The sequence below is a fragment of the Lepisosteus oculatus genome, chromosome 20, assembly GCF_040954835.1.
Source record: "Lepisosteus oculatus isolate fLepOcu1 chromosome 20, fLepOcu1.hap2, whole genome shotgun sequence".
NCBI lineage: Eukaryota > Metazoa > Chordata > Actinopteri > Semionotiformes > Lepisosteidae > Lepisosteus > Lepisosteus oculatus.
Genome location: NC_090715.1, coordinates 1,390,331 through 1,416,610, shown reverse-complemented (window position 1 = coordinate 1,416,610; position 26,280 = coordinate 1,390,331). Strand labels below are relative to the sequence as shown.

General features: G+C 52.9%; 1 protein-coding gene across 2 annotated transcripts; it reads left to right on the top strand.

The window, feature by feature from the left end:
- The first annotated feature begins 1,878 nt into the window (after positions 1-1,878).
- Positions 1,879-24,897, top strand: st3gal2 (ST3 beta-galactoside alpha-2,3-sialyltransferase 2). Of its 2 annotated transcripts, XM_069181356.1 has the most exons (8): positions 1,879-2,401; positions 15,451-15,553; positions 15,593-17,490; positions 18,290-18,483; positions 18,795-18,974; positions 19,513-19,558; positions 19,680-19,799; positions 20,051-24,897. In XM_069181356.1, the coding sequence occupies exons 3-8, from the start codon at positions 17,149-17,151 to the stop codon at positions 20,222-20,224; spliced, it is 1,056 nt and encodes a 351-aa protein (XP_069037457.1). In that variant the 5' UTR covers positions 1,879-2,401; positions 15,451-15,553; positions 15,593-17,148; the 3' UTR covers positions 20,225-24,897. The 2 variants fall into 2 exon arrangements, with proteins under 2 accessions (XP_069037457.1, XP_069037456.1); XM_069181355.1 differs by having other exon boundaries at positions 15,451-17,490.
- Positions 24,898-26,280: the final 1,383 nt, after the last annotated feature.

Here is a 26,280-nt window from a genome sequence, read left to right as displayed (position 1 = left end):
TACTGGGGTGTGTTGTGGTCAGTGCTGTGTGTTGTAACGGGGTGTGTTGTGGTCAGTGCTGTGTGTTGTAACGGGGTGTGTTGTGTTCAGAGCAGTGTGCTGTCAGGGGTGTGTTGTGGTCAGAGCTGTGTGCTGTCAGGGGTGTGTTGTGGTCAGAGCAGTGTGCTGTACCAGGGTGTGTTGTGTTCAGTGCTGTATGCTGTCAGGGGTGTGTTGTGGTCAGGTCAGAGCAGTGTGCTGTACCGGGGTGTGTTGTGGTCAGAGCTGTGTGCTGTCAGGGGTGTGTTGTGGTCAGAGTTGTGTGCTGTACAAGGGTGTGTTGTGGTCAGAGCTGTGTGCTGTCCAGAGGTGTGTTGTGGTCAGAGTTGTGTGCTGTACAAGGGTGTGTTGTGATCAGTGCTGTGTGCTGTCCGGAGGTGTGTTGTGGTCAGAGTTGTGTGCTGTACAAGGGTGTGTTGCGGTCAGAGCTGTGTCCTGTACCAGGGTGTGTTGTGGTCAGCGCTGTGTGCTGTGAGACCCAGACCCATTTGCCTAGCTGCAGAGGCTCCAATATACAAACCACAACAGTTTGAGAGGAGAAGGAATCTTCACAAATACATTAAACAAGCAACGATGCACAAGCCAGACAACACTACCTTACCCACAGGGACATTCAAATATAACACAAATTTGATTGCTACAGGACCCCAAAAAGATAATACACACTAGCTGAGTAAATGATCAGGGTAGAGATACAAAATACAGAATCAGTGACCACAGTCTGGCTATAGAAACTGGACACATACAGTTCAGGCTGTGATCCTACTACCAGCAGAAAGAAACAGAAACAGAGATGCACTGTGAGAAATACTCAGGGATTAGACAAACATTCTTACCTAAAATAACAATTCTAATTCCAGAATTCCCCCACCTGCCAGAATTGGAGCAGCTTCCAGTCCTACTGGAGGAGGAAGCGCATTAGAGCTGCAGCCCAGTGTGTGATCTCCTGTCCCAGCCTGAGGAACAGTGATCCCGTCTCTAATAATACAGTGTGTGATCTCCTGTCCCAGCCTGAGGAACAGTGATCCCGTCTCTAATAATACAGTGTGTGATCTCCTGTCCCAGCCTGAGGAACAGTGATCCCGTCTCTAATAATACAGTGTGTGATCTTCTGTCCCAGCCTGAGGAACAGTGATCCCGTCTCTAATAATACAGTGTGTGATCTCCTGTCCCAGCCTGAGGAACAGTGAGCCTGTCTCTAATAATACAGTGTGTGATCTTCTGTCCCAGCCTGAGGAACAGTGATCCTTTCTCTAATAATACAGTGTGTGATCTCCTGTCCCAGCCTGAGGAACAGACAGTGAGCCTGTCTCTCAATAATAATAATACAGTGTGTGATCTCCTGTCCCAGCCTGAGGAACAGATATGTATGTAAATGTAAAATTATATGATTGCGCAGCACATGTAAATGTTGTTAATTGTATTTGTTTTGGCAACACTGTAATTAATCGGTAGTGCCGATAAAGCTCTTTGAACTTGAATATGAATATATATATAACCATGCTTAAATCGCCTTCTTTTATACACCTGGTTTTAAAGTGTCCTCCATAAATTATTTCGAGACCGACCAGCGATACTGATAGTTGCCAGTGAAAGCGCGCATGCCTGCTGTCGGGAGGCAGCCCCGACTGCAGACCCTCACGCCTCGGTCTCTCCCAGTGCCTGCTGGGGGTTGTAGTATCCCGCTGTCCTTGAGTGGAGCTGTTTCGGCTTGCGGTGAATTGTGAACTACAATACCCGCAAACCCATACCACCAGTCCACACTGACCCGGATTGTGTCCCTTACGATGTAGTTTTCTCTTTTCGCATTAAAGTGAAGTTTACGGGGGCGGGAGAGTGAAAAGGACTACAACACCCAAAGAGCCGCTTAAAAGCTTGAGGTACCCGAGGGTCTCTTCTTGTTTAAGGGGGTGTCACAGACGTAGGAGACTGGGCAGGGTTAGAGGCTCGGAGACGGGGGCTAATCCCACTGTACCAGGGGCAGAGGATAAAGCACAAATCCGGATTTGAAAGACAGAGACAGAAAGAGACAGGAAGCGAGAGACCGAAATTCCCACCACATCTGGATTCTCTCCGCACAACCCCTCCATGGCCGAATTTGCGATTCTCAGCGAAGCCCCTCTACCTCTCGTTGCAATATCGGACTGAAAAAGAAGATTTGTCAGTGTGTGCGTGTATAGACTCACTCTCCGAGCACGGATAATTTTATTATGGAGTAGCAGCCGCAGCAATGCGATGCACACCCCTCACGCTCCAATAGGGGCATTTTTTTTTCCGAGCGGGCAGCTCGCCGATACTAAACAGGGAAAAAAAGACGTTCCTGGGAGTTGGGAAGAACGGGACTCATCGGGGGATCAGTGAGGTAGGGGTGCATCTGCTAGGATTTCCACTTAAAAAAAAAACACTGTGGGCAGAGTAGGGATATCGCGGCAGGAAGCGAGGGTAGAAGGCACGAATTTGGGGACCCGCAGATTTGTCGGGGGAACTGGTGCTAATGGGGGCTCTGCCACAGGTTTTGCGCACCACGGTAATGTTCTTGTGCTGGTGGTCTGCTTTTGTAAAAACAAAAAGATGTGTGCGTACGTGTTGTGTGTGTGGTGTGTGTGTATGTGGGGGTGGGGGGGGATACCGTGTGTTCATGTCTTACTCATTCCGGGTTCGATCCCTGTCCATAATGCCACCCACCGAGGTGGGGATGTTGCCAATAGACACCAGAGATGGGAACGATGGAGATGTAATAAGCTGGGAAAATGGCTTTGCAAAGCTGGTGTGTGCCTCTGTTCCTCCAAAAACAGTCACAAGAGCCGCTAGCCCCAGAAAATGAAAGCACCTCGATATGTGAATTCGGGGGGTTCGCTCAGCTGGGTGAGCCGGCACGGTGCTGGAAATACAGGAGCGGGTTTTCATCACCGGGAGAAAAACAGGAGACGAGGCTTCTCTTCGGTAATACAGGGGGCTGATGTCTCCTTCACTCTCTCTTTTCTCCAGTAAAACCGTTTGGCTCGTCTATGTGCCCGATAAACCAAGGACTGCGGAGTGATTTAAGAGCACCTGTGGCTGTAACTCTTAGCAGACGGGACGTGAAGTTTTCTTGTATCTTAAAGATTCGTGCTGACGTTTCCTGGAGGTTGCTGGTCTTAGATCTTTGCTGAATGATGCTTTGCAGCTGAGGAGCCAAGCGTTACAAACCTTTTCTTTCGTTTTGTTTGTATAACCATCACTGGACACACACAAGTCCCTACGCAGTGCATGATAAAGTGCGCTTACAGAGCTCGCTCAGGAAGAGGCAAAACTGGAGCAGCACATTGCAGAAAGGGTAATACATATGTTATATATAGGACTGCAGTTGTGTGTACTGTATTTCGCTCACCGTTACTTAGAGAACCGATGAAATCAGTGCATTTGAAATTGACAACACACCGTTCTGAATTCTCGCAAAACCGGTATTTACAGTACAAAGTACTAAATGGTTTGAGGCTCTCTTTCAGTATTCTGTGTGGGCGGACGTGTTTTCATTATTTTGAAGCCTGTACACAAGCGCATCGTGAAGGACCTCAGGTCTTCTCAGTGCAGTGACCTGTGCCCTGACGGAGCTGAGGTCTCAACTGCCGACGGGACACCTGTCAGGTGACAGGAAATGAGGTCACTAGGCAGCTGTGACCGTTAAGCAGCCCAGAGGCTTGGCACAGGAGCAAAATAACTGCCCTTCTGGATACAAAAGGGTAATAAAGTTACAGTTCCTTAAGAACTGCCTTTTGTACCCTCCTGCAAGACTTATAAACCCAAACTCGATCAATTCAAAGATCTCAGCTGTGGGAGCTCAGCCTTGTTACTTTCTAAACCAATTTGTCTACAGCAGCTGTGTTTGACTGAGAAGGTTCATACAACCTGCAGGGGCTGGATCATTACTCGACTCTTGTCTGACCAGGGCGAGAGGAATGAAGACTGACCAGTGCATGGAGCTTTGTTACAGCTGCTTCCTGTCTCTATAACAGACATATTGATTAAAGGAGTTGCCTATCTATTTTCTATCTATATCACTTTGTTACATTTTTTCTGAGCACAAAGTATCCTGTGTCAGTTCTGCAGGTTCTGTCCCTGGCCTACAGCCAGTGAAAACGGTTCTGCTTGCACTGGTACCACATCCTTAATGCTGTGGTCATCTAAATAGCCAAGCTTTGCGTTGCACCTAACCGAAACCTGATTTCACTCGGAGCGAATACTGCAGTTAGATACTTCCTCTCTTCGGTTTTCCATGGCATTTGCGCAAGAGTGTTGAAAATGATGTTTTTGTGACTCGAGGTGCTGGACAGGCCCTGCCCCAGTGAGCTCTCGGGGGGTTTGGGATCGGCTGTGAGGGTCAGGCGTCCCCGCCTGTGTGGTAACCGAAACTCCCACTCCACAGCATTTTGAGCCGGCCCAGGTCTTACCTGCTGCAGGCTCTGGTGTTTCGGTGGCCGGGGCTGTAAGCGGCTCTGGGTGTAAGTGTTAACACACAGAGGGCTTCAGGGGGCGCGGTGTGCAGCAGGGCCTGTGTGAAAGCAGACGAGGGTCAGGCTGCTGTCGAAGGGGGGGTCTTGCTTATGTCATGGACAGTGAGGCACAGCTGGCGAGACAACCCCTCCCCTCCCTCCTGAGAAGCTGTGTTACATAAACCTCTGTAAGAGAAGGTATTTTTACACAGCAGTGGGTGGGCCCTGCAGAGGTACCTGGCGCCAGTGGATTTGCTAAAGAACTCGTAAAAAATTGATTAATCTTGTCCTCGGAAGGGTTTTTCTCCACACTGTGGAGGATGGTGCAGAAAACAGAAATGTGGAAAACGATCACACAAGCCACCCTCACCCCACAGTTTTTCAGTCTCGCGCAGTGAAGACTGACTTGTCGTGATGGTGTCACCAAAAAAGCTCTGGGCAACGGGAAAAGGCCGTTGTGATTAAACAAGCCGCCTGTGTTCCCATGCGCTCAGCTTCCCCAGACTGGTAAACTGCCCGCGCCGGTCAGGCTGCGGGCACGCAGTGCCCAGCGGAGAGGAAACTGTGACACTTTGCTGGCACGATATGGAGGCCTGTGCTAGCGCTGGCAGATTAGCCTTTCGTTTCGGGAGTATTTCAGCAAGGGTTTGCGTGATGAAATCTTGGCAGGAGGCGTTGACTCATTGGGGCGGACTCCCTTTCCAGCTCAAATCAAACCTTTTCAGCGTTGTTTATGCACCACACTGGAACTGAGCACTTCAGCCTTTTGACCTTATTTTGAGTTAACTCGCATGAGGTCGGTCTTTATGAGCCTGGATCCAGTTTTTAAAGTCAGCATTTGGCTTTTTTACTGCTCCCCCGGGGATGTTTCTATAGGAGACTGCAGGTGTATAAAAGCCTGACTGTCCCTGTTAGCTCTCCTTGTCCTTGCCTCTGTCTCTGTCTGTACTCTCTGTCCCCGTCTTTGTCCATATCGCTATCAGCGCTGCCTACCAAAAGCTGAATCTCCCTGCAACTCACGCCTTTTAGCCCACTGAAGCTCAGCAGTGTGAGCCTGGTCAGTACCTGGATGGGAGACCTCGTAGGAAAAACTAAAGTTGCTGCTGGAAGAGGTGTTAGTGGGGCCAGCAGGGGGCGCTCACTCTGCAGTCTGTGTGAGTCCTTATACCCCAGCATATTGACGGGTACACTATACTGTAATAAAGGCGCCGTACTTCAGATGAGACATAAAACCAAGGTCCTGACTCTCTGTGGTCATTAAAAATCCCAGGTTGTTTCTTGAGAAGAGTAGGGGTGTAACCCCGGGGTCCTGGCCAAATTTCCCATTGGCCCTTACCAATCATGGCCTCCTTATTATCCCCCTCTATGAACTGGCTTCATTACTCTGTTCTCCTCCCCACTGAGAGCTGGTGTGTGGGGAGCGTACTGGTGCACTATGGCTGCCGTCACATCAGCCAGGTGGGGCTGCACACTGGTGGTAGTGGGGAGTTCCCATTACCTGTGAAGCACTTTGAGTGGAGTGTCCAGAAAAGCACTATAGAAATGTAAGGAATTATTATTATTATTATATCAGTCTCTGTCGCTTTCCCTATCGGTGCTCTCTGTCCCCGTCTCTGTCCATATGTCTGTCAGCACTGTCCTTGTCTCTGTCTCTGTCCATATCCCTGTCAGTTCTTCCTGTCCCCATCTGTGCTCTCTGTCCCCGTCTGTGCTCTCTGTCTCTATCCATGTCCCTGTCACCTCTTCGTGTCTCTGTCCTTGTCTGTGCTCCCTGTCCCTGTCACCTCTCCGTGTTCCTGTCCCTGTCCCTGTCACCTCTCCGTGTCTCTGTCCTTGTCTGTGCTCCCTGTCCCTGTCCCTCTCTGTGTCCCTGTCACCTCTCCGTGTCTCTGTCCTTGTCGGCTGCGGTCTCACCGAGATTAAACAGCTCTATGAGGACCGCTGCCGTGGTAGAATTCTGGCCATCACAGAGGACAGTCACCACCCAGGGCATGAGCTCTTCACCCCACTGCCCTCAGGCAAGAGATATAAGAGCATACGGACACTTACCACTAGATTCTTCAATAGCTTCTATCCACAAGCAGTGAGACTGGCGAACACATTTAGCCATCCCCCTCGGACCACACCTACACCATCACCATCTACCTCATTGTAATTTATTAATTGTACGTCTCCAGTCATTGTTTACACGTCTGTATTGTTTACATTCAAACTGTCTGCATGTTTACTTGCACATTGTCTATTGTTTGTTTGTACATTGTCTTGATGCACTGTTTGCACTTTGTTTTGTTTTTTACACTTGTTTTATAATCGAGAGACTTTCTGTAAGTAAGAATTCCATTGTACCAGTACCGGTTACATATGGCAATAAAGTTCAAGTTCAAGTTCAAGTTCAAGTCTGTGCTCCGTGTCCCTGTCCACACGCTCTGTCCTGTCGAGCGGGGGCACCTGCAGTGAGCTCCTGCTCAAACCGTGATTCCTCGCCCCTTTGCCTCTGCTTGCTGCCCAGCCCAAAGCCATCCGTGTGCAGGGCCAGGGGATCGATCTCCCCGCTGTGCCGAGGGACAGCTGCTCCTCCCCCATCAGTTCTCCTCAATGGGGGCTGATGACTGGGATGGAGATGAATGGGGTCCTGTCTGCTCAGGCAGTGCAGATACGCAGGGGACAGGGAGGGGGGCCGCGTGCAGTGGGGGATGGGGGGTGTTCCCTGCGAGCAGATTCACACACCCCCATCCCCTTCTGCTGCAGGAACATCTGGCAGGCCAGCTGTGTCCTCTGTAGTGCAAGGGATGATCTGGGCATGTGTGTGTCTGTGTGCTTTCATTTGGCTGTTTGGAGTTAGTCACTGCACTCCTGTGGTTTGTTTTGCTAGTGTGTTTCTGGTGTCTGTGTGCATATCAGTGTCGGTGTGTGTGTGTTTGTGCCCATGGTGTCTTCCATCTCACAAACACAGCAGGAGGGTCAGGGCTAATTTCCATTTGTTTTGTGCTGAGAGAGCCTTTATCTAGATTAAAACTGTTAACAGCGTTTGAAATGTCAGAGATATCCATTTTTCCCGTGCTTCAGGTAACAGAATTAAACTGTGACCTGCTCCCCTAGAGTATCTTTCATCTTCGTGTGAAGTCTTGCCAGCATGTGCTGAAAGTGAGTTTTAAGAGGAGCCTGTACCCCCCTTAAAGACAAGAAGAAATTCACCAGAGTCAAAGTCTTAACCCTGGTTATTAACCTCCGACAGCCTGGTTTGACAGAGCAGGAGACACATTAGTTTTGCTAAGGCTTAAGGAGCTGTAGGCAAATAAACGCTTCCTGCTTCCTGTCTATCTCTGCTGCGTGCTGCTCCGGTTGGCTCAGTGTCAGCAGTCGGAGTCAAACGCTGCCGAGGGAGGCCTGAGACTCTGTGCCACTGTGGCATCGCAGGTCCCCGGATCTGACTGAGTTGGCATTTGCTTTGTGTACCGCCTTACCAGCTACGACACGAAGCCCGGGTCTCGGAAAGGTAAGCAAGGCGGATCCTGGTCAATACCGGGATGGGCGACATCCTTGAAAGAGGAGGCTGCTGCTGTAGGTGGTGTTGGTGGACCAGTAGGTCGTCCCCACTGGAGCAGAATTTCTAAACCAATGACCCAGTGAGGAGATCAGAGATACTGAGCTGTAGGGGTGCCTTCCAGTGGAGACACTACACCGAGGTCCTGACCACTTGGTCATTAAAGAGGCCAGGGCACTATTTCTAAGTGTAGGGAGACATTATAATAATACTAATTGCTTACACTTATATAGCGCTTTTCTGGACACGCTTCACAGGTAATGGGGATCCCCTCCACCACCACCACCAATGTGCAGCATTGTGCGACGGCAACCATAGTGCGCCAGAACACTCACCACACATCAGCTATCAGTGGGGAGGAGAGCAGAGTAAATTCATAGATGGGGATTATTAGGAGGCCATGATTGCTAAGGGCCAATGGGAAAGGCGCCTGTTTACAGTATAGTGTCCCCGTCACTATACTGGGGCATTAGGACCCACATGGACCACAGAGTGAGCGCCCCCTGCTGGTCTCGCTAACACCTCTTCCAGCAGCAACTTTATTTTTTTCCCCATGAGGTCTCCCATCCAGGTACTGACCAGGCTCACACCTGCTTAGCTTCAGTGGGCTGCCAGTTGTGAGTTGCAGAGTGATATGGCTGCTGGCCTATAACCGCAAATTCCTGGCTTAACACCACTCTGGGCTCGAATAATCTTGCCTCCCCAATGTTCCCCCTTAATTCGGTTGGTGCAGCAGTTTCTCTCTCCTCCCACTGATCTGTGCAGCGGGGCTGCTGTACATCAGCAAGATGGGGGCTGGACCTCAGGGTGGAAGACGTAGTCTCCCCTCCTATTTATATAGAGCTTTGGGATGAAAGGATGACTGACCATTCCTGTAAATAGTATGTTGTCCTGTGGTACCCAGACACCCCTTGAAAGCTCAGCGGCTCAGGGAGATCCCCAGTGAAACCTAGCAGACACACGAAGACAGCCAAGAGGGGGGCGTGTGTTCCCAGGGACTGCTCGGTGAGAAGTGGCCTGAGGCTGGAGCCTTTCTGGATTATATTGTCCTGTCTGAACATGCACGCTGTGCTACCAGAGGAGAAAATGTCAGATGTTCAGCAGCTCTGCCACATCCTATTGAAAAGAAGAGAAATGCAAGCTGACTGACTTTCTTTTAGCGTTCGTCACTTTTTTGTTGCTGTTCTCATTCTTCCTCTGAGTTACGGATTGAACTCTGCAGTGTGGGCCTGCCAGAGCTGAGAGTCTTTAAGAGATGTAGGTGAAACTTTATATCCTGGTTGCAGTTACAATGTCTATCCAGGCAATGGCGCTAAGTGCCACGCACACATGCAGTGAAACGATCGTGGCTCAGCTGCCAAAACAAACACCGGTGGGTATGTGGACGTCATGGCTTTCAGTGGGCACCAGTGCTGTTTCTTACTGGTTGTTGTGAGGAGCACAAGTGTGCTATCCTGCACGTAAACGACAGCTCACACCAGTCCCAGCATTCCATCATCAGCGGGCCGGCAGGTCTTAGTCATGCAGCCTGGCTAATCAAAACCCCAGCAGCAGCAGGAGGGAACATGAGACCTATTGCTCATAGTTTGCCCAGAGGTTGCTCATGGCTCTCAGTCAGCGGGGGTACTCATTACGAACCTGCCTTGCAATCACACAGCCCCACAGCCCGGGTGCAGAAGCGACTTGCAGACTCAGGCGGAAGACAGGCTGTCGGCGTCCAGGGAGTAGAAGATTCCACCCCCGGAGAGCTATATGCAGTAAATCCAGAGCCACAGAACTGCATGGTCTCGGCAGCAGCACACCATGGCGAAAACAGGCTGCAGACAGAACCCTCACAGCTCCAGCTCAGCTCCTTGAGCCGGGAGCAGAAGGCATGCACACCTCACACAGCAGCTGGCAGAATGTAGTGGCACTTTTGTAACATTTTAAACAGAGCAAGTGCCTCAGACTATGAGACAGCAGCTTCTTGGAAATTAGACAACAGATGGCACTTTGTAGACCAGAGGATCAGATATTCCTCTGCCACACAAAAGGATTGCCATTGGTTACACAAAACACTTCTAGAGCAGTAGGAGATATGGTAGTACTGCAGGCTGTGGTGATTCAGTCCTGTTTGAATTTGCATCGTTACTGCAGTACAGTAACGTTTTAGAGAATGTGAATTAGTAAGCCAGGGTGGGCTTTGTGGAGAGTAACGGGGACCGGGGTTCGCTCCGCCCTGCGGGTGGTGGAGGGGTGCAGGTGCGAGGGGGGCGGGGGGGGGGCGTGGTGCTCTGCTGGGCTGCCGACGTGCTAATTGCTGTGTTAATTACAGCTGCGCCCTGGACGGCGGGCGAGGTGGTTGGCTGCCCATCGGGCTTCCCGGCTCAGGCAGCAGATGACTCAGATTCTCCAGAGACGGAGAGCAGCCGCTTGGCCAGGCCGGTCGGATTAAATGCTTCCAGAAGTAATATCTAAATACCAAAAAATGGGGAAAATGTAAATAGTCTGTTCAATCTATTTCATATCTTTTCTTCCAACTCAGGGTTGCAGGAGAGCCAGAGCCTATTCTGGAAAGCAACAGGCACAAGGCAGGGTACACCCTGGACTGGGTGCCAGTCCATCGCAGGGCACACACAGACACACACACACCCACCCAAGGCCAATTAACCCACCAGTATGTTTTTGGACTGTGGGAAGAAACCAGAGCACCTGGAGGAAACCTACGCAAACACATGGAGAACATGCAAACTCCACACAGACAGCACCCCAGGTCCAGAATTGAACCCAGAGCCCCAGCACTGCTAGACAGCAATGCTAACCACAAACACCAACATGGTGCCCATATGCAAATGATCAATTACTTTAATTGCATACTTGAGATATTTCTTCATATTGTATGCATTACTTTTGCATAATTAATTATGTTGGGGTGTGTCCTTAGTTGGGATGTAGTTTAACACCAATGCTCCAAAGAAAAAAAGTCAACATTTTTTTATGTCAGCTAAAAATAATTAGCATAAATTTCAATAAAGAAGTATCGATATCACAAACTGTCATTTTGAAATCTGAAAATAATTTGTTCCTGTGCGTAAAGTAAATAACCTTTAATGCGCCAAGCTTAAAAATTGAATCCATTAAAGGATTCAATCAGATCAATCAGATTAATCCACATCCTGCTTCTCTATTGAAAACCACTTACTGTTATTAGATTGCCCTAGGAGTTCCTGCTCGGAGGCTGTGCTTGCCATGCCTGGCTGTGTCTCTCATAATCCCACAGCAGAGAGGAGCGCTGCTGCGTTTCCCTGGAAACAGAGACCCCTTCTCTCCTCAGCAGCAGCTCCCTGCAGGCTCTTCAGCCGCCCGAACAGAGCTGTGGTACGAATCACATGACAGGGCAGTCCGGACACCGGGGTCGGTGTGAGTCTGTACCTGACGGGGCAGTCCGGACACCGGGGTCGGTGTGAGTCTGTACCTGACAGGGCAGTCCGGACACCGGGGTCGGTGTGAGTCTGTACCTGACGGGGCAGTCCGGACACCGGGGTCGGTGTGAGTCTGTACCTGAAGGGGCAGTCCGGACACCGGGGTCGGTGTGAGTCACAGACCGTACCTGACGGGGCAGTCCGGACACCGGGGTCGGTGTGAGTCTGTACCTGACGGGGCAGTCCGGACACCGGGGTCGGTGTGAGTCTGTACCTGACGGGGCAGTCCGGACACCGGGGTCGGTGTGAGTCTGTACCTGAAGGGGCAGTCCGGACACCGGGGTCGGTCTGAGTCGCACACCGTACCTGACGGGGCAGTCCGGACACCGGGGTCGGTGTGAGTCTGTACCTGAAGGGGCAGTCCGGACACCGGGGTCGGTGTGAGTCTGTACCTGACAGGGCAGTCCGGACACCGGGGTCGGTGTGAGTCTGTACCTGAAGGGGCAGTCCGGACACCGGGGTCGGTGTGAGTCTGTACCTGACGGGGCAGTCGGGACACCGGGGTCGGTGTGAGTCTGTACCTGAAGGGGCAGTCCGGACACCGGGGTCGGTGTGAGTCTGTACCTGACGGGGCAGTCCGGACACCGGGGTCGGTGTGAGTCTGTACCTGACGGGGCAGTCCGGACACCGGGGTCGGTGTGAGTCTGTACCTGACGGGGCAGTCCGGACACCGGGGTCGGTGTGAGTCTGTACCTGACGGGGCAGTCCGGACACCGGGGTCGGTGTGAGTCTGTACCTGACGGGGCAGTCCGGACACCGGGGTCGGTCTGAGTCTGTACCTGACGGGGCAGTCCGGACACCGGGGTCGGTGTGAGTCTGTACCTGACGGGGCAGTCCGGACACCGGGGTCGGTCTGAGTCGCACACCGTACCTGACGGGGCAGTCCGGACACCGGGGTCGGTGTGAGTCTGTACCTGACGGGGCAGTCCGGACACCGGGGTCGGTGTGAGTCTGTACCTGACGGGGCAGTCCGGACACCGGGGTCGGTGTGAGTCTGTACCTGACGGGGCAGTCCGGACACCGGGGTCGGTGTGAGTCTGTACCTGACGGGGCAGTCCGGACACCGGGGGCGGTGTGAGTCTGTACCTGACGGGGCAGTCCGGACACCGGGGTCGGTGTGAGTCTGTACCTGACGGGGCAGTCCGGACACCGGGGTCGGTGTGAGTCTGTACCTGACGGGGCAGTCCGGACACCGGGGTCGGTGTGAGTCTGTACCTGACGGGGCAGTCCGGACACCGGGGTCGGTGTGAGTCGCACACTGTACCTGACGGGGCAGTCCGGACACCGGGGTCGGTGTGAGTCTGTACCTGACGGGGCAGTCCGGACACCGGGGTCGGTGTGAGTCTGTACCTGACGGGGCAGTCCGGACACCGGGGTCGGTGTGAGTCACAGACCGTACCTGACGGGGCAGTCCGGACACCGGGGTCGGTGTGAGTCTGTACCTGACGGGGCAGTCCGGACACCGGGGTCGGTGTGAGTCACAGACCGTACCTGACGGGGCAGTCCGGACACCGGGGTCGGTGTGAGTCTGTACCTGACGGGGCAGTCCGGACACCGGGGTCGGTGTGAGTCTGTACCTGACGGGGCAGTCCGGACACCGGGGTCGGTGTGAGTCTGTACCTGACGGGGCAGTCCGGACACCGGGGTCGGTGTGAGTCTGTACCTGACGGGGCAGTCCGGACACCGGGGGCGGTGTGAGTCTGTACCTGACGGGGCAGTCCGGACACCGGGGGCGGTGTGAGTCTGTACCTGACGGGGCAGTCCGGACACCGGGGGCGGTGTGAGTCTGTACCTGACGGGGCAGTCCGGACACCGGGGTCGGTGTGAGTCTGTACCTGACGGGGCAGTCCGGACACCGGGGTCGGTGTGAGTCTGTACCTGACGGGGCAGTCCGGACACCGGGGGCGGTGTGAGTCTGTACCTGACGGGGCAGTCCGGACACCGGGGGCGGTGTGAGTCTGTACCTGACGGGGCAGTCCGGACACCGGGGTCGGTGTGAGTCTGTACCTGACGGGGCAGTCCGGACACCGGGGTCGGTGTGAGTCTGTACCTGACGGGGCAGTCCGGACACCGGGGTCGGTGTGAGTCTGTACCTGACGGGGCAGTCCGGACACCGGGGGCGGTGTGAGTCTGTACCTGACGGGGCAGTCCGGACACCGGGGTCGGTGTGAGTCTGTACCTGACGGGGCAGTCCGGACACCGGGGGCGGTGTGAGTCGCACACCGTACCTGACGGGGCAGTCCGGACACCGGGGTCGGTGTGAGTCTGTACCTGACGGGGCAGTCCGGACACCGGGGGCGGTGTGAGTCTGTACCTGACGGGGCAGTCCGGACACCGGGGTCGGTGTGAGTCACACACTGTACCTGACAGGGCAGTCCGGACACTGAGTGACAGGATGTCTCTCCTGAGGCAGCTTCCAGCTAGATCAGCTTCTTCAGGAGCCTTTCTGATAAGTGGTCACCTCTCACCACCAGCCACTCCGCAGCTCTCAGTCTGCTGGCTCTGCTGGGGACAGTGGCTGAGTGTCCGTCTCCTCCTCACTAATTCCACCTTCCATCACTTTTGAGTGCAGGCGATTTGACAGTGTTAAAAAAAGATGACTGTAAAAAACACCCAGCCTTCTGATTGCACAGAATGGGAAAGTAAGTGAGCACCAGCAGCACACCCACACATGTGATCAGTCACAGCCTCTCTGGTGGGGCCTGCGCAGAAGCGGTTCTGTGCCTCAGCATCACAACTCTGCTATCTCATGCACAGGGCTGGCTCTGCTACGCTTCACTTTTGTCACTTTTGTCTTTCATCCCTCGTCCCTCTGCCTGTGATTTTGTGCAAGAAAGAAACCCGCTGCTTTTAACAGAGGCTTTCTTTCTTAAAAATACCTTGGGGCATTTCCTACAGACTCTGCTAACTCATTTGCAAGTTCCCTGCCTTTCCCTGGTCTACCAAGTGTCAGCATTTGATATTTGTTCAGTAAAAAACCTTTGGAAAATTAAGCCCAGGCAGTGTGTTCCTGCCCTCCAGCCCAGGTGTGCAAGGACTGCCTGCAGAGTGTTGGAAAACACTCTGCCTTTGTCTTTGACAACAACTTCCTGCAGGCAAAGCCAAATCAGGCTCTCGGCGCACAGCAGACCTCAGTTGCTGAGTAGCAGAGACCTGTTGACTGACCTGATTTGAGTAAATATGCTTAGATAAGCACTGTTTAATATATGAAATATGTACTTTTCTGATTCATTTATGCTGTTTGAACTAGAGCATGTTACGAAGCGTCTTTTAGGACCCTATGCAGACGACACAATCTGGAAGGGAGTGAACACACAGGGGGGAGACGAGGAACTGGGCTGGTAGAGGAACCGAGTGGGGGGGCGTGACAAAGGTGCTCCGAGGGGCGTGGTCCAGGCGAACAGTCCAAAATGGAGTCCAAATGGAAGTCCAGTGCAGGCGAAGGTCCAGAGCCGGGTGATAAATCCAAGACGAACAAAACAAAGTGAAAAGCCGAAGCGGAATCCGGCGAGGGGTCGGAGACAGACATGACAAAGTTAAAAACCGGAGCGGGATCTGGCGAAGGGTCGGGGGGAAGAAAGTGGGAACAGAACCAGGCGCTCCAGGTCCCGGGCTCGGCTGGTTCGGGACACCTAGGAGGCGAATGGATGTAGGGCGACTCGGTGACAATGCAGAGCCCGGAACAGAGTGAGCGTCTGGCTTTTGTAGGGAGGCTGGAACAGGTGGCAGGTGCACACAATCAACTAAAAAGCGAACGAGCCAGAGGGGGAGGGACTACAATCGTGACAGAGCCTGCTGCAGGTGAAGTCTGAAAAGCCTCCAGTGCGGTGCAGTGAGGTCCTGAATTGACTGGCTCTTAACTGGTCTTGCGGCTCAGGGTGAATGTGACTGTTCCACTGTTCCTGTTAACCTCTCTTCTCTCCCTGTCTGACAGCCTGGGTCGTGTTCCTGAGCACGAAAGGAGCAGGGTTGGAATCTGTCACGGGATACAGGGAAGAGGTGGAAGAGACAGACTCTGTCCCGGATACAGGGAAGGGGTGGAAGAGACAGACTCTGTCCCGGGATACAGGGAAGAGGTGGAAGAGACAGACTCTGTCCCGGATACAGGGAAGGGGTGGAAGACACAGACTCTGTCCCGGATACAGTAAGAGTCTCACTCGGCGTGAGGCCAGCCAGCTTGCAGAAGTACAACAGGAAAGACCGGGCATGCAAGAAGACGTGCAAGAGAGTATCTGATCTCATTCCTCACTCCCCACTGCCTCGCGCTTACCTCCTCTACTTTCATTTAACGCCCAGCGGCTGGTTTCACAGCACACAGCGGGTCCTCGTGCTGTGGGACTGCTGCTCTTTCAGCGATTTCCCCCTGGGCTGTCCCAGGGGCACCGGCGCTGACCTCTGCCCTGGCCAGGACACTGCCTGACAGAGGAAGAGAGTCATTGAGACTAATCGGCTTATTGGAACTTATTGCCTTCTTTTACATTCATCAAGCATTTTGGACATGGATATCATCTTTTACTTCAGTTTCATGCGCTGGTGATTGTTGTGTGTGCTCTGTAAACACAGACTGAAAAGCACCTGTATGGTTTCATTGTGACTCTTCTTATGACTGTGAGCGTCGTTGCCCTTTTCAACTCTAAGCAAACACAGAGGACAGAGATCAACCAAACACAAAAGACGCCACGTGCTTTCCTCTTCCTTTCGAATGACGTTTGTCTTGGAAGTGCAGCCTCCTGGCATTGGCCGGGGTCTCTGATGGAGAGGAGCATTCTGAGTGTCTGACGCCCTCCCTGCCCCCAACCTCCGCCAGCTGCTGAGACGTGGCCAGGAGACACTGGACTAGGACAAGAGCCGAACGGAGATGAGGATGGAGTCCGGACAGACGCAGGCCTGCAGATCCTGTAGAGACTGTCACCCTGTAACCACGAGGGGGCTGCTGTGCAAGTGTCCTGCTGCCTGGCTTGGCTTTGCTGCCATCCTTCTGTGAAGCGATGGATGACAACTAATACAGAGCGCCGACAGAAACCCAGGGTACGAGGAGGAGGGGCAGGGTGGACTACAGACTGCGACATGGAGCCAATGACTTTCCACTGCTGGTCCTGAGCCGGCTCCCACCTGTCAGGGGCGCTCTCCTGTTCAAAGCCGGGGTTTACTTGCGGTGGTTCTGCCCTGCCAGGACCCGCCCAAGCCCTCGTGCCAACTGCTCGTACAGCAAAAAAGAGTGCCGCGCCCCGAAGGAAACAGGACACTCCTGCTGAGGGCGGCCGAGCTACAGATCGGTGCGCCTCATTGAGCTCTGCTCAGCCGGACTGCAGCTCAGCCACAGCACGTCGACAGTCAGCAGGTTTAAAGCAAGGCAGGAGAACAACAGAGGGATGAGAGCCCATTAGAGCCATTGCGGTTCAAGTTTTCAGTCAGTTTTGCTCTTCGTGCTGCAGGAGGGAACAGCGCTTTGGGGAAGGTGGCAGGAGCCGGTGAATGGGATTGGGGCGACCAGTCAGTGTCACAGCCCTGCTCTAGAGGCTGGGGTACCGGGGGGGGCAAAGGTCGTCAGGTAAGCAGGGCCAGGAGGCCGGGGGACCTGAGGCCGTGGTGGGGGCCGGGGGGGGAGCACGCGGTCCGGGGGGCAGCAGCCATGCGGTGCTCTCTGCGCACGTGGGCCCTGCTGGGCTCACTGGCCCTGCTGTTCCTCACCTCGCTGCTCTTCTCGCTCTCGCTGCGGGGGGGCGCCGGCCTGCCCTACCTGGACCCCCCCGGCTGGGAGGACACCCACCGGGTCAAGCTGGTCCCCAGCTACACGGGCAGCCATCGCCTGGGCAACGCGGGAGGCGCCGTGCCAAGAACGTGCGCCTGCCGCAGCTGTGTGGGCGACCCGGGGGTGTCGGAGTGGTTCGACGAGAGCTTTGACCCCGACATCTCGCCTGTGTGGACACGCGAGAACATGCAGCTGCCACCCGATGTCTACTACTGGTGGGTGGTGAGTGTACCCTGCTCTTCTCCTCCCCTCCTCTTCCTCGGAACTGGACTTGTGGGGTTACTGGTGATGCGAGCAGGCCTGTTTCCTGAATCGCTTTGTGTAGCTGGCATGAGAGAGGCTGCTTCTCTCCCTCTGTCCTTTAGCGCAGAAGCTTCCCACAGACGAGATGGGCTGTGTGGGAGGCAGATCTTTAATTTTCCCTTCCTTCTTCCTCTATTAGCTTATTGTTAGAATCTCTGGGGAAACTGACGAGTGGAGCTTTGGCTCTGTCTTTTCGCTGGAGCAGAGAAGAGAGGGTGGAGGGGGAGGGGAGATCTGACACACGAGCTCTGTTATTGCTGTTACTCAGTACAGCCCCCCCCGAGCAGGGAGGTCTGAGGCTAGGCAGTGACCTTTCGGACGTCTCCCGGTCAGCTCGTAAGGAAGGGGTCACTCCACAGAGCTGCTCCCGTTTCATGACGGCTCGCGAGACCCCTGGCAGGGAGGCTGTCACTGGGGGGGGGTTGCCCGGCTCTCCCAGGAACACTGGGATGGCAATACCACAGCGGCGTGCCAGGAGACGTGCCGCTCCGTTTCCCAGCTGTCTCTGCGAAGGAAGCAGAGCGCCTGTCCTGTGCAGTTCTGACTTTCTCCCGCAGTGTGTTGGGTGGGAAGCACATAACACGTCTGCGGTGCTGCAAGAAAGGGCAGGAAGTCCTTTCCAGACGGTACCTCAAGGCATCGCGCTGCCTGCCGGACAGCCCTGTGCCCAGCGGACCCCGCCCGGCCTCTCACGGCTCTCCCCCTCCTTCCTCCCCAGATGCTCCAGCCCCAGTTCAAGCCCCACAACGTGCAGCAGGTCCTGGCGCGGCTGTTCCAGGTCATCCCGGGGCAGAGTCCCTACGGCTCCTGGGACCCGTCCCGCTGCCAGCGCTGCGCCGTGGTGGGCAACTCGGGCAACCTGCGGGGCGCCGGCTACGGCAGGCTGATCGACAGGCACAACTTCATCATGAGGTGAGCTGTGGGCCCAGAGCCTCTTCACAAACAGCTTTCGGTTTTTAGCATGTTACATCACTGATTCTTAAATACTACAGTGAAGCCTCAAGTTGCACGCCCCCCAGATATCCAGCCTGGGCTCAGAAACTCTCTCAGGCTCTCTGGAGATGGTGCAAACACACACTGCCTGTGCTGTGTTCTGGGAGCAGGGATCTGTGCTGTCAAGGAGATCGGCGTCTGCGTGGGCGCAGGGAACTGGCAGCCCCGCGGATCGCTGTGTAGGCTGACGATCTGAGCGCACGTCCGTGTTCCTGCCCCGCTCTCCGCAGGATTAACCTGGCGCCCACGCTGGGCTACGAGGAGGACGCGGGCAGCCGTACCACGCACCACTTCATGTACCCCGAGAGCGCCAAGAACCTGCCCAACAACGTCAGCTTCGTCTTGGTGCCCTTCAAGACCCTGGACCTGCTGTGGATCACCAGCGCCCTCTCTACCGGCCAGATCCGCTTGTGAGTGACTCCTGTACTGAACACACACCCTGTGGCCGAGAGTCATCAACTGTTTCCTCAGGCCTGTCAATCATCAGACAGCTCCAGGGATAGAAGCCTCCAGTTAACTAAACAACAGGCAGGGCTCTCGAGTGGCTTGTCTCAGGACAAACACCATTATACTTGCACACAGAGTATGTTGATGTTCTGCAACTGATATCCAACAAGAATCAGACATTTTGTGACCTGATTAAAGTCCATATCAACACATCCAGCTGAAGAGCACAGAGCTCAACAGGCTCAGCGGGTCCAAAGGTTACTGTTCTTTAGAGTTCTTTTCCTCTGTCACTCCACCTGAGCTTTGTGTACCTTTATCCCATAATCTTTTGCACAATTAAAGGGGCAGGGCTTCCACCTAACTGTGCATCAACAATCTAAAAAACAGTTCAAGAAATTCTGAATGGCCTCAAGAAAACATTCTCTGTGGTTGCTCAAACAGGACAGACAAGATAAACTGGTTTGCTTGCATAGGCTAACTGCACTCTCTCTCCTTCTGCAGCACGTATGCCCCTGTGAAACAGTTCCTTCGTGTGGACAAAGACAAGGTAACCCTGCCACCCTGAGCACTCCTTGGACATATCTTAGGAGGTGATAATTAAGACAAACTAAACTAAATTGAGTAAAAAAGGAACTAAAAAAAACATCCGTTGCACCTTTTGTCTCCAGGTACAGATCTACAACCCAGCCTTCTTCAAGTACATTCATGACCGATGGACTCAGCACCATGGTCGCTATCCCTCCACCGGCATGCTGGTGCTATTCTTCGCGTTGCACGTTTGTGACGAGGTGAAACCAAAAACCTACACATTTCCCCTTCTCCACCCTTCTCTGATCCCGCCCACTTTGCCTGACCCCGCCCTGTGTGACCCAACCCACAGTCAGACCCCGCCCCCTTCTGTCTCAACCCCCTATCAGGCTCCACCCCCTCTGGCCCAGCCCCTTTTCAGACTCTACCCCTCTCTGACCCGACCACCGTTATCAGACCACACACCGAAGTCCCTGCGCTTTCTCCTGACCCTGTCCTGTCATCTCTCCAGGTGAATGTTTTCGGTTTTGGCGCAGACAGCCGGGGGAACTGGCACCACTACTGGGAGCAGAACCGGTACGCTGGTGAGTTCCGCAAGACAGGGGTCCACGACGCCGACTATGAAGCCCAGATCATCAGCTCCCTGGCCAAAGCTGGAAAGATCACCATCTTTCCTGGGAAGTGAGTGGAGAGGAGCGGATTTAGACGTGGAAGACCGAGAAGCAGAAGATAGTCTGCCTTCCATGGGGACAGAGCTCCCCATCCAGGATTCTATGTTCAGCTTGCTCATAGTCTCACACACAGACTTCTCCTCCCAGGCGTATGCACGGCAGTGCTCAGGTTTGCTGAGGTACCTCTGCCCTCTACGCTGGGTTCAGATGTAACATTGGCTTGATGGTGTTTGAAGTTCGGCCCACTGGTACTAGGGTTCCCTCTCCTGCTTTGCATGACTGTGCCCCTGGCAGAAAGCTCACCAAGCATGATCAGGATTCGCCCTCCCGTCTCACTGACACAGCTGATGCCCGGACATGGCCCTGTGTGGGGACTGGAGCGTCAGGCCTTGAACATCACAGACTCTCACTCCAGGAGAGACGGGAAAGACGAGGGTAGGTGAAACAGCGGACAGTCCTGCCTATGGGACTTGGGAAGCAGTCAAGTGCCTCTGGATGTGCTCATACTCTGTGGTCTGGACGGACACTGCGCCTCCTCCAGGTCTGGCACATGAGTAGCAATACAGCGTGCCAGGTGCATTTCTCCAGTACTGCACATCTCCAGTACTTACTGGGCACAGACACTAGGGAGAACTACGGTCCAGCCAATTTGCTCTTTTAAAGTAGGAGTTATGTTCTTTTATCAGGTTTGAAGCGTTTACATTTCAAGCTTTTACAGAGCTGCATTTTTCATATCGGTACTATGGCTCTATTTTTTTTTTGTTTTATTTTCATTTAAACCCATTTCAGGCTGAAACACCAACACTGGGCCTACCTGTGCAAGGCCATGAGCTGTGAGTCCTCTCTTGATCAAGGGGACAGAGGCTGCCTGTAGAGATCGCAGATGTCTGCTGCTGCCGACGACTCCAGACTGAGAAATGTGAGTCGGAGCAGGACACGTGGGGCTCCATGGCTCCAGCCCGCCTTTACTTTTCCAAACTAGGATTCTTGTGGGGACACTGGTGGAATGATAGTTGGGTGAGAGTTGTGGATTTTAAAGTAAATGACCCGTTGCTGACTGGATCAGAAGCCAGCAGTGGGAGGTGGGAGACACAGGGTGTTTACAGGTACTCTTGCAGCAGGGAGTTCTGCTGGACCTGAATGGAGCCGGTCCTGGTATCACAGCACAGCAGCACCCCTGTGCGCTGAGGCTAGGGGGGATCCACACGGCGCTCATTTAACATCACCAGTCATATCCTTTCAGTTGTTTTCTAGAAATTTGATGAAGGTTGTGAGTTTTAAAAATAGGCATTTGATGCAGTCAGCACAGGCACAGCAGCCTCTAAACCATCAAGCCCAGGGAGATTGTAAGATATAGGCTATTTGGTAAGACGTGGGTTTATGTGAAGGCCCAGTTATGAGCGCAGCGAGACAGAGGTCACTGCAGCTCTGTGTCCGAGCACTGGGGAACCTGCCTCCTTCCTGATGACCACACTGCTGCTATAAATACAACATGAAAAGGGCCCAGACAGGCACCACTACTGTATACAGTATTTACCTCTACTGCAGGGGGGTTGACATTGGGCTGCTCTGCTAAAGCAGCTAAAATGCTAGAAGTTTAAAACTGACACATACCTGCTCAGACAGGGTCTCGGGGTTTATTACCACTGTGACTCATAGCACAGTCAGGACTGACAGACCCCTGCCCTCTACTGTCCGTTAGGGAGCACTGCAACTCAGAGCCCATGTGAAGAGCTGCCAGGAATCATCCTACTCTTCCTGCCCACAGAAGTGCAAGATTAAATCAAAACAGAACCAGATCTACTCTTCTACACATACCCCAGGTTACCCACATTGCATACTGGGATCTGAGGGTTATGGTTTTGTTAGTCTTTTGTAAATTAAGATTATACCTGTTAACAGACGTCTGCCCTTTCCTGGTGGATATTGTCTTGCACAGGAGCAGGGAACTAGGGCACTCCCAGCTTTCGTGAGCTCAGAGTCCTGCAGCACTCAGCACACAGGTGCTGCTATACGGTTCAGGAACTCTAGGTACAGATGTGCCCTGTACTGGTCAGGGACACTCACTGCAGCTGTGCCCATACACACCTGAACACTGGGAACGCACACATTATTTTTACATATTATATTTTGGGTCAGTTGTTTGCTGCTACCTGCTTTGTTCACATTGTTTTACCCTAAGAAGTATACAGCATTTTTGTCGTGGCTATGTCCAAGTCTGGCTGGGCTGTCTCTTCAGCTCGGTGGGCTCAGATCAGGGCTTGTGTTAAGGCTGCCATCTCCTGCTCCTGCGTCTGTTTTCCGCAGCTGTGGTCCTGGAGGTGCCGTTTCTATGGGCGGGGGGCACCATGACTCACTGCCCTGGTATCTGTCGCTGCCTTGTTTGACGGACTGCACTCTGCCCCATTCCTGCCGGCCGCAGAGAGCCATGTGGTGTTGCAACAAGATAACGAGATTAGCCTGCAGCTGCGTGAGAACGGGACGGCGTGACGCGCTGGGTCTGTCTGTGCGTGGGTTTGTGTCGCTGTTTGCCTTCGCTCTGACCATTTCATTTGCTTATTGTTCGGATAACGGCACTTCCACCTCCCCGCCGTGCTTCTGCAGGAAGTGTGTGAACAACTCTCTCTAGTGCCTTTTCTGACGTGTCTCCTGGTTCCACATACAATCCCCCGGTACTGTCCTGAAGGACAAGAGACCTCTGTCAGTGGGCAGTTTACAGTCTCCTCCTCGCCAGCATTGCTTTTCAGTTCTGTTTGACAGCTGTCTGCCTCCATGCCCTTTGCTCCACAGTGACGTAGTGCCATTTTCTCTTTCTTGACCAGAGGGGCACCAGGGTACAAGCTGGCCTACCAGGGCTCTCCTGCCTATTGCCAGTTTTTTTTAAAGCTTGTGGTTTAGTGTTATATGGAAGGATGGCGAGAATGTTTTTAGCAGTTAAATTACCTAGAGGGGTCAGAATCTTGCTCTAAGTAGTATTTTGTGCATTTACAATTCATTTACTATCCTATTACTGAGCATCTCTGCAAAATGTCATACGTGCCGATCAACGTGCAAGTACTATCCCAGCCTGTGGTCAACTAACACCAAGTGAACTGATAAAACAATTGCAATTGAAATTTTATACGTGTTTTTTATATCTTATTCTTGTCTTAAACTTTATAATCGCCAGTTACAGTATATAGTCACTTGATGTGGAAAACCCAACTGTATGTTTTCTACATCTCGGCTAGAAACTCTGAACTTGCAGCGCACACGGGGGAGGATGAGGAAGTGCAGACTGACTCCTCTGCCCAGCCCACCTTTGGGCCAATTGTCTGTTCCCAGATCACAGGAAGCACCTCCCCCTACAGGAGGTTCAGCTCTGATTGGAGGAGGGGTGTGGCCCACACCCACAGCACCATGTGCCTGCAAATGCCCAGGAGGCCACAGGGGGAGCTGAGAATATCTCTTGCCTAATAATCCTACCCCACCCTCAGTGGTACGCAAGCAATTGTCTGCGACCACTTGAGGAATCCAGGTCGTAGCAGGCTAGTGAAGTGACCCAGGCTCGAACCCGCACCCATAGAGCTTAATCTGCATGGGCGAGTGACTTCACCGGTTCCGTTACTCTGCAGCTCCCCAATCTGTACTTACAGGAGCAGTGGCAGTGGCAGTCTGTGCCTGAAACTTGCAGAGGAAATCCAATAAGTTCATCATAAAGTTTAATAAATGTGTATTTTTATTTGCAAACTACGCTCGTCACCAATACCTCTTCCTAGTATTGAGCACTCACTCATCCTAGCAAACAGCTTAAGATGACTGAGTGAGGTAACTAATCCAGGACCATGCCAACACAACGTCTGTGCACAGATGTGAGTATACATGATGTTATCATTCTCTGTTGCCAAAGCTTTTGCCAGTTCCAGTGCACACTCACGCCCAGCTGCCCACCTGTCAGACTGCCACCCTCTCCAGCTGGTCCCCATGGCAGCCAGTTCAGCCACAGGCTCTCCGGGGGGGGGCAGCAGGTGTCGTGCAGGAGGGTGGGAGGCTGGGGGCGGGAGAGCTGGCTGCCTGTCAAGCAATGTTCCCTCTGAGCTATTATGAAACAACGGCACATTGGAAATTGAACTGCGCACAAAAAAAATAAATTCCCCAAAAATCGGATAATAATTAAACAAATATGGTTGTCAATTGAAAAAATGCTTAATGGACCACGAGACTGGCTGCGATAGGCCCAACTCGATATCTATGCTCCCGAAGGCTCGTACCTCCCTGCTCCAGCTCGCTCGACTCTCAGTCTCTCTGACTGGGCTCGTTGAATCACTGTCCCGGCCTTTTGGATCTCTATGCTTCTATGAGAATTACTATATTAACAAAAAATAAGATTTACAATTTTACATACACTCAATTTAGTGCGCACAAGTTTGTGTCACGGGGGGGGAAAAAATTGCACAACTTGAAATTTTTGCGCCCACAGGACAAGAGGGAACATTGCTGTCAAGTGTCCATAAAGATGTCAGTGAGCGTGCAGGGAAATGGCTTTGTGCACCTGGCCTGAACTCCCAGGTGTGTGTGTGTGTGTTGGGGGGGGTCTGTGCTTGTGAAGGGAGAGGGGAGGGACCTCTTTCCCATGATGCATTGTAGGCATGAATTCTCATACTTCACCTGCAAATGGTTTTTATTAAAATGCCTGTTTTTCACACCAGTCTGTGGCATTTAATATTGAAAGTGTTTTAACTGAATATATGTGACCTGCATGCCTACCAAGACTCCCCTTGAACTGCAAACCCGGATGTCCTCAACTTCTGCTGTGTGGCCAGCACATGGCTGCACTATGAAACACGGTTTAAAACAGGGACTGTCACGAATAGGTATAAAATACTTGCTCTTCCCACAGATGCTAGTTTACGAGTTTTTTTTTAATAAAGCAAAACCCAGGTGCTCTGATCTCAAACATCCAAGAGCTATCCCAAAATAAAACATTGAGGCCTGGTAAAAAAATTAGATGTGCCACGTTTGCTAAATATCATCTCCATATTTTTCATGTTCTGTTGGTGCTACAGTATGAGCTGCAGGCTGTTCAGCCTCAGAGCCGCGCCCCAGGGCAGAGCACTGTGCCTGCCCACGGTCAGCACACCCACTAATCCCTCTGGGCTGCTGCCACTCCTCAACCCCGTCCCCTGACAGAAAAACAGACATTTCTGTTCTCTATCCAGATGGGACTGGACTGAACCCCTTAACTACACCTCATCTTTTAAAATGGCTTCCAGCTCTGAAACCTTTCAGGGTTTATTTTTTTCTGTAGTGACCAATGAAATCCCATCAGGGATTTGACAAGTGTAACTTTTTTGACAAGACAGTTTTAAAAAAAGTGACCCATTAATTAAAGGGTTAATGAAGCAAGCAGGTCCTGTCCCTCCAGGTCGATGCAGCACCAGCATTGAACTGGGGATTCCCTACCAACACTCAACCTACTAACATGAACAATTAGGAACTGGACGCAAATTCAGCCATGTTGTGGATAGACAGGGTTGCAAGTTGTGAAGTTATACAATAAACTAAATGTGAAGTGTTTTTAGCAATGGGGATTCTCATGTTCAAGGTGAGGGACAGCGTGCTAGAGGTGACCTTTGCCCTGTGCTTCTCACTGGGGTTCTGATCTGGCCCAGTGTGGGGGCTACCTTCCCTTCAGAGCTCTGACTGGGTCAGTGGGCGGCCCCACAGGGACAGTTGGGTGTTGCTCTGTACCCCTGAAGAGCCTGTGTGGGACCAATAGCAACCAACAAGCGGTGATCGCACACATATCCTCAAGTGCCCATCAGTCACTGCCCTTCCTCAGCCTGTACTATACCTCCTTTCATAACCAGGGAGCTCCCTGCTGTAAAGGACTGGTTTTATCTCCTGCTGTTGCACAGAATAAAAAGACGAGAACGTGCCCTCCAGCTCTGTGCCTGTGGGGGGAGGGGTGTGTGAACGCCCTCGCCCTCACCCCCCCGGCAGGCGGAGACGGGAGACCCCCAGACAGCTCCGCTGTGCTGTACTCCCCACGGGCACAGGGTACAGCCTGAAGAGCCCCAGGAGCTGGCAG

Bases quoted from the DNA above. Each gene is read 5' to 3' on its own strand.
- st3gal2 (XM_069181356.1), top strand. From the start codon at position 17,149: ATGCGGTGCTCTCTGCGCACGTGGGCCCTGCTGGGCTCACTGGCCCTG. The intron at 18,975-19,512 runs GTGAGTGACTCC...CTCCTTCTGCAG, and splicing joins TCTACCGGCCAGATCCGCTT to CACGTATGCCCCTGTGAAAC. The intron at 19,800-20,050 runs GTGAAACCAAAA...TCATCTCTCCAG, and splicing joins CGTTGCACGTTTGTGACGAG to GTGAATGTTTTCGGTTTTGG.